The sequence below is a fragment of the Callionymus lyra genome, chromosome 11 (assembly GCF_982586985.1).
Source record: "Callionymus lyra chromosome 11, fCalLyr1.hap1.1, whole genome shotgun sequence".
NCBI lineage: Eukaryota > Metazoa > Chordata > Actinopteri > Syngnathiformes > Callionymidae > Callionymus > Callionymus lyra.
This window is the reverse complement of record NC_141828.1, coordinates 15,631,425-15,644,165: the sequence shown is the minus strand read 5'-3', so window position 1 is coordinate 15,644,165 and position 12,741 is coordinate 15,631,425. Positions and strand designations below refer to the sequence as shown.

General features: G+C 36.9%; 1 protein-coding gene across 1 annotated transcript in view; it reads left to right on the top strand.

Moving 5' to 3' along the window:
• Nucleotides 1-12,741, top strand: part of pde10a (phosphodiesterase 10A) — a 44,138-nt gene that overhangs the window by 28,386 nt on the left and 3,011 nt on the right. Inside the window, exons 4-20 of the mRNA XM_087802851.1 lie at nt 125-245; nt 1,552-1,601; nt 1,664-1,804; nt 1,925-2,080; nt 3,644-3,694; nt 3,923-3,981; nt 4,150-4,201; nt 4,912-5,054; nt 6,238-6,330; nt 6,407-6,593; nt 9,235-9,377; nt 9,443-9,526; nt 11,145-11,295; nt 11,360-11,515; nt 11,658-11,830; nt 11,889-12,000; nt 12,064-12,144. Coding sequence (XP_087658977.1) covers nt 125-245; nt 1,552-1,601; nt 1,664-1,804; nt 1,925-2,080; nt 3,644-3,694; nt 3,923-3,981; nt 4,150-4,201; nt 4,912-5,054; nt 6,238-6,330; nt 6,407-6,593; nt 9,235-9,377; nt 9,443-9,526; nt 11,145-11,295; nt 11,360-11,515; nt 11,658-11,830; nt 11,889-12,000; nt 12,064-12,144 — 1,953 coding nt within the window. The remainder of the gene's footprint in view (nt 1-124; nt 246-1,551; nt 1,602-1,663; nt 1,805-1,924; nt 2,081-3,643; nt 3,695-3,922; nt 3,982-4,149; nt 4,202-4,911; nt 5,055-6,237; nt 6,331-6,406; nt 6,594-9,234; nt 9,378-9,442; nt 9,527-11,144; nt 11,296-11,359; nt 11,516-11,657; nt 11,831-11,888; nt 12,001-12,063; nt 12,145-12,741) is intronic.

Genomic DNA, 12,741 nt, shown 5'->3' with positions numbered 1-12,741 from the left:
CTGCTGAGTCGGGAAAATTCAATCGCCGGCGATAACGAGAGGAAGGTTGTGTTGGAGTTGCAAAAAAAAAAAACTGTGTGTGTGTGTCTTGTCGTCTCGCCCCCCCCCCCCCCCCCCACGGCAGTACCAGGACACGAACATGCAGGGTGTGGTGTACGAGCTCAACAGCTACATGGAGCAGCGGCTAGACACTGGAGGAGACAGCAAACTCTTGCTCTATGAGCTGTGCAACATCATCAAGACAGGTGTTGACACGACACACACACACACACACGCCGGAGACACAACACTTACACTTTGGACTCGTTTAAATATTGCATTGCTCTTAATATTGAAAGATGGAGACACAACAACAACATTTAACGCTAATGTTGTTTTGTATTCTTCAATCATACAGTTTAGTTTAGTCGCACTATAGTCGCCCTCAGCTACACAACACCTGGACAAAGTTTCCATGTTAAGTTAAAAGGACAAAACTGATCATTTGAAAATTTCATTAACGGCTTTAAATATTATTTATCTCAGTTTTTTGAGTTCACACGCGTGGACACACACTGACACACACTCACAGTCATGCGTCTATAAACACACAACCCTGTTAACACACCCTTGACGCACACACATGTGTACTCTGACACAGTAACACACACACATGCTCCCATAGACTCACATACACACACACAAATTCTCATACACAAACTGTCACAAACACAAGCATGTAAACACACTCTCGAACACACATAGACATACACACAAACGAACGCTGATACACAGAAACGCACACACACACACTGTCACACTCAAGCATATACACAGGCACTTTGACACACATGGGCACGCGCAGACACACTCACACAAACGCACACTGATACACAGAAATGTGGACATACACACTTGTCACAGACACACATATATATACAGGCACTGTGACACACACACATACACATACACACACACACACACACACACACACACACACACACACACACACACACACACACACACACATACACATACACATACACAAACACACATGCAAACCCACACTGATACACAGAAACGCACACACACACACTGTCACACACACGCATATACTCAGGCAGTCTGACACACACGCGCACGTACAAACACACACAGATGCAAACATAGTGACACACACACTTGTGCACACACACAGTTGCAGACTAATGTAATGCACATTATGTGTATATGCATCAGAAACACACATTAAAAGACACACACTGACACACATGCACTTCCATCCAAACGCATACTGAAACACACAATCGTGCACACAAACAGTGGCAGACTCACACATACACTCATCAGAAACACACATAAAAAGAAACACACACACATGAATTTCCATCCAAACACACACTGAAACACACAAAAGTACACACAGACTCTACTACAAATTAATAAAATATTCATAAAGTTATTTGTATTTAAAGTGCTTTAAGTCATCATCAGAACATTTTCCTCACAACAAGAGTAACTCCTGAAGATAATTTCCACCTCTGATCTAAACCATGACTCGTCTCTTTGCAGCAACAAAAGCTGATGGATTTGCACTTTACTTTTTGGGAGAATGCAACAATGTAAGTATTTTTTCCTCTGTTTCAGTTTAAAAGTGACTGACTTCTGTTCTCCTGCGTCGTAGAGTATATGTTTGTTCACGCCAACAGGGGCCAACGGGGGCCCGCCGAGCCTCATCCCCTCGGGTCCCGTCGCTTTCGGGACCACCATCGCGGCTCACGTTGCCAAAACTCGCAAAACTTTGCTGGTGGAGGACGTCACGGGGGTGAGACAGACGCTGACCTCTTGTCATAAACACTCAATTTAGCCCCAAAATAATTCTGAGGGAACGTCAACACGTAGCGTAATTGGACCTTGTCGGTGACCTCTGACCCGCCTGTTCCAGGACGAGCGCTTCCCCGACGGCACAGGGCAGGACTCAGGGATCCATGTTCACTCTGCACTGTGCCTCCCCATCCTCACTGCCATCGGGGACCTCATCGCCATCCTTGAGCTGCATCGGCACTGGGGCAAGGAACCCTTCAACCTCAGCCATCAGGAGGTCAGTCTGAGCCAAGGATAATATATTGAATAGTAAAGTGTTTTTTTAATCACTGTAATCTATATATTTTTTATTTAATTTCATTTTAATATGATGTTTTTTGTTATTTTTCCAAGATAAAATACTTTTTTTTCTGGCAGTTATGCAACATTTCTAATACACAAACTAAGATAATACATTTAAACTATCTTTACAGAATTATTTATGGGAAACTTTTGGCTTTTCTTAATTATTCAGTTTTAAGTCGACGTGGTAGTACTTAGGCAGTACCAACACACAAAAAACATTTTATAACTTACTCTATTTACTTAATACATTCACTTTATTATTAAAAAAAATAAACATTTTAAAACTACTTTTCTTACTTAATAAAATCACTTTTAAAGTCACTTTATTATTTAAAAAATAAACATTTTAAAACTCCTCTTCTTACTTAATCAAGTAACTTTTAAATTCACTTTATTATTTAGAAAATAAACATTTAAAAACTACTGTTATTATTTAATAAAGTCACTTGTAAAGTAACTTTATTATTTAGAAAAAAAAACATTTTAAATCTACTCTTATCACTAAATAAAGTCACTTTTAAAGTCACTTCATTATTTAGAGAAATAAACATTTTAAAACTACCATTCTTACTTAATAAAATCACTTTTAAAGTCAATTTATTATTTAAAAAATAAACATTTTCAAACTACTCTTCTTACTTAATAAAGCCACTTTTAAAGTAACTTTATAATTTAGAAAAAAACATTTAAAAAATACTCTTCTTACTTAATAAAGTCACTTTAATAGTCACTTTATTATTTAAAAAATAAAAATTTAAAAACTACTCTTCTTACTTAATAAAGTCACTTTTAAAGTCACGTTGGCAAACATGTGCTGAATAACCTTGTCTTTAACTTTACCTTAAAATTAAATCTATATTTAAATCTTAACTAGAATCCAAATATTAAAAAGTAAGTAAGTAAGTAAGTAATATTTATTTATATAGCGCTTTTCTAGACCAGGGTCACAAAGCGCTTAAACAATCAAAACAATACTCAAAAAAGTACATACTTTAAAGATCAAGATAAAACTGAGAACAACACAGGAGTTCCAGAAAATCAAGGAAAAGCCTGAACTAATAGAAACGTCTTAAGATGTTTCTTAAAGGAGTCAGTAGATCCATCAAGCGCAAAGAGAGAGGAAGATCGTTCCAAGGCGAGTGACAACTTCACATCCGGCAGCTATAAGCGAATCTCTAAAATATTTCTTATGAATTCTAAAGCAAATGTTAATATATATACTGTATATGTAGAGACAGTTAACATTAGATATTTAACATCTTTTTAGTTCTTTCAACTGTGAGGGATGTTTGCTACATCAATGCTAAATAGTGATGCTAACTGCTTAGCTAACAAACAGGCTTCTTTAATTTACATTTTCCCCCTTAAAAAAATATATATTTAAGTTATTTTTATTGCATCATTACACTTATTTTCATTCTTCCTGACCTTTATTTAAAATGTTACAACCATTTTATCTCTTTTTTTTAAATGTTTTTTTCTGGCTACATTTTAGGTTGCTACAGCTAACCTAGCATGGGCGTCCGTTGCGATTCATCAAGTGCAGGTGAGTTTCGAGCGTCTTGTTTGTCCTGGTCCTGCACAGGTGTTTTGTAATGGTGGGGGGGGGGAAATCCACTGTGTACAGGAACTGGGTTTTCACAAGGCCCAGTCCTAGCAAACATGTCCCCGAGGACGTCATTATGCCACAGTGGTGTTTTTAATGAACGCGCGGCAGCACAACATGTAGCATCCCACGGCAGCCGTGAGGTCACCACTTACCTTGATGTTGCAGGTGTGCCGGGGCCTCGCCAAGCAGACCGAGCTCAACGACTTCCTGCTAGACGTGTCAAAGTAAGAGGCGGCGACCCGGTGCCACCATGAGCAGACATTTTTTTTCAAGAAGTAACGTCTCTTTGTGTCTGTGGGGGGAAAAAAAAACAGCGTGGCGTCCTGAATGTGTCATCAGTGCTTCCCATTTTTGTCAAACATCTCAATGCACCATTTCTTCTTTTCGCACAGAACATACTTTGATAACATTGTGGCAATAGATTCTCTACTTGAACATATTATGGTGAGTGCGACTCCTGCAAGTTTTGTGTGCGTTCACATTGTCGAAAAACAAAAGCGGCTGCACATCTTGTCTTTTGTGTTTCTTTGAACTTGATGCACCGGCTGCTGATAAATCACATTTTTACTACTTTTTTTTTTATGTTTAGCCGGTAGTGACGTCCCTCTTTTTTGGCCTCCTCTTTTTAGGAGCTTTATTTTATTATTTCTCGTCATAACAGGGATTTTTTATTCAGTTTGTTTGTTCGAAAACGAGCAAATAAAGTGAAATTGGTCTCTTGTTATGCTGTGAAGTCGGCGGGCTTGTAGCACATGTAGCTTAATGGCTTTTTGATTTCCCTTTTCCTTTGAAGCAGACGCGCCAAACTCAAGTCGCTGTAGACGACCAAAAATTCACCTTTGACCTTTGTTAAAATTATGATATTTTAGAAAAAAAAAAGTTTGGAAAAAGTCCCTAATCTGCCTGTTAAAGGAGGAAAGAACGATTGACAGTTCGGCCCTTGATTTTATCCGGCCCTTTTGTGTGACTTTGTTTGCTGTCCCTGCTTTAAAGCTTCTTTTTTTTTCTTTTAATTCACGTACAATTTCAAACGTGTGCGTTTCAAAAAACCAGAGCACTTCTATCTTGACGTGCATGCTGCTCTACTTCTTGCCGTCACACCACATCCTCTAAAAAAATCCATCTGTGCTGTTTTTTTTTTTTTCTTCCTGCAGATATATGCAAAAAACCTGGTGAACGCAGACAGGTGCGCACTTTTCCAGGTAGATCACAGCAACAAAGAACTGTATTCTGACCTGTTTGACATTGGAGAGGAGAAAGAAGGAAAACCTGTCTTTAGAAAAACCAAAGAAATTAGGTCAGTTTTTTTTTTTTTACCTGCGATGTTTCATTTGGTCTGTGACCTCCATTTTGATGCATACATTTGTTTAAAAATATATTTTCCAGGCCATCAAAATGGCCTCAATTACAAGGTATAAATTATATTTTTTTATTGGAAAAGTGTTACATGGTTGTGTATTTTGTACCTCAGATTGACACTAGAATTGAATTCCCTTTGAAAAGTTAGTAAGTAAGTAAGTAAGTAAATAAGTAATTTATATTTTTAGAGTGCTTTTCCGACAATACTCAATATAATATATGCTTAAAAAGTCCCTTATTTTACTTCACAGTTGAAAAGAACGTATAAAACTTTAACACTGTATCTTTTATACAATTTTGATTCTATTTTATTTCCTTCAAAATGTCCAATCATCTCAAGAAAATGTACATTATTATGTGTTTATAGTATTGAGCTAATAGTATAATAAGGGCACCATAAGTTGCTGCTCTTTTGATACACTCTAATATAGTCGTAATAATATAGTAAATATAGTAAGTATGTGCGTTTATAGTATAGTTATAGTCGTAATTTTGTTTTAAAAAGTGAAATGATGAAAACAGAGGAATACATGTGATTCAGCTTTAAAGGTTTAAGCTGCACAATAACTCTACAACATTTTGAAGCATAAACTTAAAATTTTGACCTAATGCAAAATTAAAATCAGATAACCCAACTTGACAATGACTGTTACGGTGGCCCTTTTTTAAATTATCATTGTTACTTTTGTATCATTTAATTACTTTTTTGTTGGAGGCTCTGGCAACACATTCATTTAATTAGAATTTAAAAATATTAGATAATATTTCTGTTTACCGTCTTTCTCTGTTAAAATGTGACATGGATACTGACTATATATTACCTTTTTTTTAATTGAGTTGGTGCGACTTTTATTAAGTTTAAGTCTATGGAAACTATGGTAAATCATATGGAGCCCACTAGTGATAGCCTGCTCGAGACCTTGGCTCCTGCACGAATTTGAGTGGGTTTGTGGAATAGCCCAACAAGTATATTAATCTGGATCAATTTACTCTCCTATTGATTTAAAAGGGAGTAAAGTGAGGTATTGCAAGGCAGTATTTGTAGTGTAAGACGAGTAGTTGAACATCATGTAAAGACACAACAACGTCTATTTCTGTGATAACGTTCTGCCCCTCGACAGGTTTTCTATAGACAAGGGAATAGCTGGCCAGGTGGCTCAGACCGGGGAAGTCTTAAACATCCCAGATGCCTATGCAGACCCACGATTCAACCGGTAACCCTAGACACACCAGAACCGACGTTACATAAACGACGGCGCTTCACAGCAATATTTCCTTAAATCGTCCTAGAGAGGTGGACCTGAAGACGGGCTACACGACGCGCAACATCCTGTGCATGCCCATCGTGAGCCGAGGGACTGTCATCGGCGTGGTGCAGATGGTCAACAAGCTCAGCGGAAGTGCCTTCACGAAAACCGACGAGAACAACTTCAAGATGTTTGCCGTCTTCTGTGCTCTGGCCTTACACTGTGCAAATGTGAGTAGAAACCACCACACTTCTCGCTCAAAACTAGCGTGTTTATGAGATGTTTTTTGCAGCCTAAGAACCATAAAAATCACAAATGCGATTAACAGCTTTTTTCTAGCAAGTTATATGAATTCTATGTTATTTAAAGTGTCCACACAGTTATCTCAAGAAAGTTTAAATAACACTATATAAGAGAAGAGAAAAACAGGTCCCAGCGAATCACAATGGGCAACAGTAAAGAGAAAAAAGGGCAGAAACCTCAAGCAGAACCAGACTAAGTGGAGACAGAAGATCAATTTATAATCATGAGAAAACGTCTTTTACTTAACTTTTAACTTAAATCGACACGTAATATAGACAATTTCTTGGCTTTTTATTTTGGTTGAACAAGTTTCTTGAAGGTACAATATACAACATGTTCCATGGTATTAGTTGAATGAAGATTATATTAGGGGTGTCAGAAAATATCGATATAACGATATATGGCGATGTTTTTATACACGATACTGTATCGATATTCAATGGCACTGTATCGATGTTTAAAACAGAGTTTCAAGTTTTAAAATTAAATACTGACAGATACTGGATATTACATGTTTCTCCAGGTTGTTTGAGGTGTTAATGCACTTCATTGTTAATATAAGTTTATATTATTGTAAATATTTTAAGAAGCACTTTCCTACAAGCACTTTCACATTTGATTAGAGAAAGTATTTGCTTATTTCTTTGTTGTAAAAGCCAGAAAAAGTGATGTTTCTTTAAAAGAAATAATATATTGTAGATACTTCAGTATCACAATATATCGCAATATATCATTGTTACTACAGTATTGCAATATATCGCAATATATCGCAGTACATTGTTGTTACTGCAGTATCGCAGTATATCGTTATTATTTACAGTATTGCAATATATCGCAATATATTGTTGTTACTACAGTATTGCAATATATCGCAATATATCGTTCTTACTACAGTATAGCAATATATCGTTCTTACTACAGTATCGCAGTATATCGTTCTTACTACAGTATTGCAATATATCGTTCTTATTACAGTATCGCAATATATCGTTCTTAATACAGTATCGCAGTATATCGTTCTTACTACAGTATTGCAATATATATCGTTCTTACTACAGTATCGCAATATATCGTTCTTACTACAGTATCGCAGTATATCGTTCTTACTACAGTACTGCAATATATATCGTTCTTACTACAGTATCGCAGTATATCGTTCTTACTACAGTATCGCAGTATATCGTCCTTACTACAGTATCGCAATATATCGTTCTTACTACAGTATTGCAGTATATCGTTCTTACTACAGTATTGCAGTATATCGCTCTTACTACAGTATCGCAATATATCGTTCTTACTACAGTATTGCAATATATCGTTCTTACTACAGTATCGCAATATATCGTTCTTATTACAGTATTGCAATATATCGTTCTTACTACAGTATTGCAATATATCGTTCTTACTACAGTATCGCAATATATCGTTCTTATTACAGTATTGCAATATATCGTTCTTACTACAGTATTGCAATATGTTGTTCTTACTAAAGTATCGCAATATATCGTTCTTACTACAGTACTGCAATATATCGCAATATATCGTTGTTACTATAGTATTGCAATATATCGTTCTTACTACAGTATCGCAGTATATCTTTCTTACTACAGTACCGCAATATATCGTTCTTACTACAGTTTTAATAAAACCCTGATTTTAAGTTGCCGATTAATTGTAACCTTTAATGAATACATTTTAGGGAATTTTTAGAAAAATGTAATTCAAGGAGTAAAATATCTCTATGTTAGTCTCTGGTGAAGCACAGAAATGTATACATTTTGGAATTAAATACAGACATTATATCCAAAACTTATCACTAAAGACTATCGATTATTTTGATCTGCTCTTTAATAGGATGAAGCGATTTAGCTTTTTAAAATAGATATTTAAATATGGATTTGTTTTGTATTGTTTCTTGTACAGTACAATTGGATTAAAATAAATTCAATAAGTAATTTGGCTTACATATAAAAATATAAGTGAACTTGATTGTTTTAACATGCAAGACAAATATAATTGGTGCATAAAATAAAAGGTGAAAAAGACTTCTAAATATGTTATAGATAATATATTTTTGACGAACTATTAATCAGGAAATACAATGTAAAGTAATTTTAGATGAAAGAGAAACACTTTTTATTCAACATGACTTTAAGTGAAGTACAAACCATATCCAAGTGATGTGTTGGACTTTGTTAATAACAATGATTTCTGCACGATTACTCACTATTAGTTTGTCTTTTAACTCTTCAAAAGTTATTCCATGCCTTGTTATTTGTTGCCCAAATAAAAAGCGACCCTTTGATCTCTTCATGAGTCACTGTAGGTTCTCTCGTCTCTCTGACTCACACCTCACTCGACCAACGTCACAAAGACGCTTTTAAAATGGATGAGGAGTGTTAATATTTCATTTATGCTACGTCGTCACGGATCAGAACCAGATGTTGAGAAGGTGTGGGTCTCTACCTGCTCCTGCCAGGCACTCGGATCCGAAGCAGATGTTTCCAGATGTGATAGTCAGAAAGGAAGTTTTTCTGCCAACTTCAGAGCGAGTGTTTTTGTGGGCAGATGTATCACAGGATCCGACACTCGGAGTGCATCTACAGAGTGACGATGGAGAAGCTGTCCTATCACAGCATTTGCACGTCGGAGGAGTGGAAGACCCTCACCCAGCTCAACCTTCCTGCACCCATCTACAAGGAGATCGAACTGTCAGTGTTGATTTTGAATTCCCTTTTTTATTTTTTAATTATGAGTTTCTTTTCTTTTTATGCAGGTTTCACTTTGACATCAGTCCGTTCGAGGAGATCTGGCCTGCAGTTTTCATCTACATGGTTCACAACTCCTGCGGGAAGACCAGGTCTGCTGTTTTGTTGCTGTACTGGAAAAACAGAACATATCAGAAAACACTTGAAGATGAAATCACAGAACTTTTAATCTCCTCAACAATGTATTAATGAACTGCAGGAACTATAAAACTGCAGGTAGAAACACAACATGGGGAAAAAAACAAAAACAATGATTCACATAAAAGACACAAACTAAAGAATGAACACAACCATTTAATGTTGAAGCCTGAACACAACTATTTAACGCTGAAGCATAAACACAACAACCATTTAATACGAAAACATCAACCAAATAATTCTGAAGCATAAACACGATTATTTAATGCTGATGCATTAACACAACAAGCAATAATGCTCAAGCATAAAAAACAACTATTTAACGCTGAAGCATAAACACAACTATTTAATGCTAAAACAAAAACACAACAACCAATTAATGCTGACGCATAAACCGTCTATTAAATGCTCAAGCATTAGTAAAACAAGCAATAATGCTGAAGCATAAACACAACAACGATTAAATGCTAAAACATGAACTCAACAACGAATCGATTCTGAAGCATAAACACAACTATTTAACGTTGAAGCATAAACACAACAACCAATTAATGCTGAAGCATTAACAAAACGATTTAATGCTGAAGAATTAACAGAACAACAATTAAATGCTAAAAAATGAACACAACAACCAATTAATTCTGTAGCATAAACACAAATATTTGATGCCGAAGCGTTAACCCGACAAACATTAAATGTTAAAGCATAAACACAACAACAATTTAATGTAAAAGAATGAACAAAAAATGTTTCAATGTTGAAGTACAAACACAAAAAAACGTTTAACGTTAAAGCAATTACACAAAAACCATTAAATGCTAAAGCATAAACACAACAACTGTTTAATGCTAGAGCTATAACACAACAACCAATTAATGCTGAGGCATAATCACAACTATTTATTGCAGAGTCATAAACACTACAACCAATTAATGCTAAAGAATTAACACAACAACTATTTAATTCAGAAGTACAAACACAACAACCACTAAATGTTGAATCATTTATACAACAAAGATGCTGTCAATATCCTGAAAAACTAAAGAAAACAAACAACACCCAAAGAAAAAGAAAGTAGAAGAACAACGATACTTTAAATTGCAATACTATAGGAACAAGGATATATTTGTAGTTTTGCCCGAGTACTTGAGACAAACTACTTGACTCTCGATAAAGTCGTAACTGTTGTCATTTGTTTTGAAACCAATATATGTCCAAACATCAGCCTCAAAATCTACTGTATCCTCTTGTCCTCAGTCGTCACCTGGAATCTATTTGGATTTTCTTGTTCTGTAGCTGCAGAGGATGTAATGACTGCTGCCATCTAGCGGCCGGAAGTTTAATTGCATGAACAAACCCTGAGATATTGGCATGTTAATTGTATTCTAGTTTTTTGTACGCACTTAATTGAAAGATAAGCCATAAAGTTATATATAAAATAATACAATTAATTAGGCAAAAATATAGGAAAATAATAAAGTGTATTAATATGTTCTTACACCACCTACACAACAGATGAATATGTGTAATTCCAGCTGTAATCTGAAAGAAGTTGTTAATCTGGTTCCACAGCTTTGAGTTGGAGAAGCTCTGTCGGTTCACCATGTCTGTCCGGAAGAACTACCGACGGGTTCCGTACCACAACTGGAAGCATGCGGTGACCGTGGCCCACTGTATGTTCGCCATCCTGCAGAAAACCCCGGAAACCTTCACGGAGTTAGAGGTCAGTAGTACCTCCTGTCCATCTCCTCTGCTCTCCTGACCCCTCCTGGTGCTGTGGTCCACAGAAGAAAGGTCTTCTCATAGCGTGTCTGTGTCACGACCTGGACCACCGAGGCTACAGCAACACCTACCTGCAGAAGTTCGACCATCCTCTGGCCGCCCTCTACTCCACGTCCACCATGGAGCAGCACCACTTCTCCCAGACGGTCTCCATCCTGCAGGTAGAGCTCCGATACCTTCTCCACTGTCTCGCCCCGGAGTCACTTTTTCAGTGTCGCCCCCCCAGGAGCTGAGAACCTCGGTGGTTTGTGGAGCCTCATCAGTAGAGCTTTTGCTTTTTATTGATCTCTTTGTTTCTCATAGCTGGAAGGGCACAATATTTTCTCCAACCTGAATTCCAGCGAGTATGAGCAGGTGCTGGAGATCATCCGCAAGGCCATCATCGCCACCGACCTGGCCCTGTACTTCAACAACCACCAGCAGCTGTCCGACCTCCTGACGTCCGGAGCTCTGGACCTGAGCAACCACACCCACCGGTGAGAGAGAGTGTGAGAGAGGGAGTCTCTCTGGAGGTGACGCTCGTGTCTCCTGCAGGGATCGCGTGATCGGCCTGATGATGACGGCGTGCGACTTGTGCTCCGTCACCAAGCAGTGGAGCATCACTCGACTCACGGCCAACGACATCTACGCCGAGTTCTGGGCTGAGGTACGAGCGCCGGCCGATCTCTAACTGGCTCGAGAACTTCTGACACGTCCTTCCTCTTGACAGGGCGACGAGATGAAGAAGATCGGGATGCAGCCCATGCCCATGATGGACCGAGACAAGAAGGATGAGGTTCCTCAAGGCCAAGTAAGACGTCTTTTATTTTGTTTTTTGATATATCGACCAATAACTAAAAATTGGTCTTGTAATTTTTGTCAATCTGAAATAGCAAAACCTTTTGTTTCAAAATAACAATATTTGCGTGTAGAATTGAGAGAGAAACAACCATGTTACGTTCAAAGACAATCGGAATAAATTAAGCTTGATCACGCTTCAATTACATACCAAGTATGACGGAGATAACATGTTTTCATCATGGTTAGCTGGTTGTTGTTTTAAGTGTGATGTGGGAGGAAATAAAAATCCTAAATGTATAAATCCTAAATTTTTAAACATTCAAGGTGAATTAAATATGACGGAGTATTAGGGCCACTCAAAGAATTTATATTGTATTATGAGATAAAAGTTTTAGAAAATGCATTTATTAATAGATTAGGGTCGTACAAAATACTTTATTACCAGATTAAAGTTGTACACAATACTTAATTACCAGAGTAAATTTGTACAGAATACTTTATTACAAGATTGAAGTCGTACAAAATAGTTAATTACCCGAAATAAAGTGGTATGAAAATACTTAATTACTACATTAAAGTTGTTCGAAAATACTTAATTACGAGATTA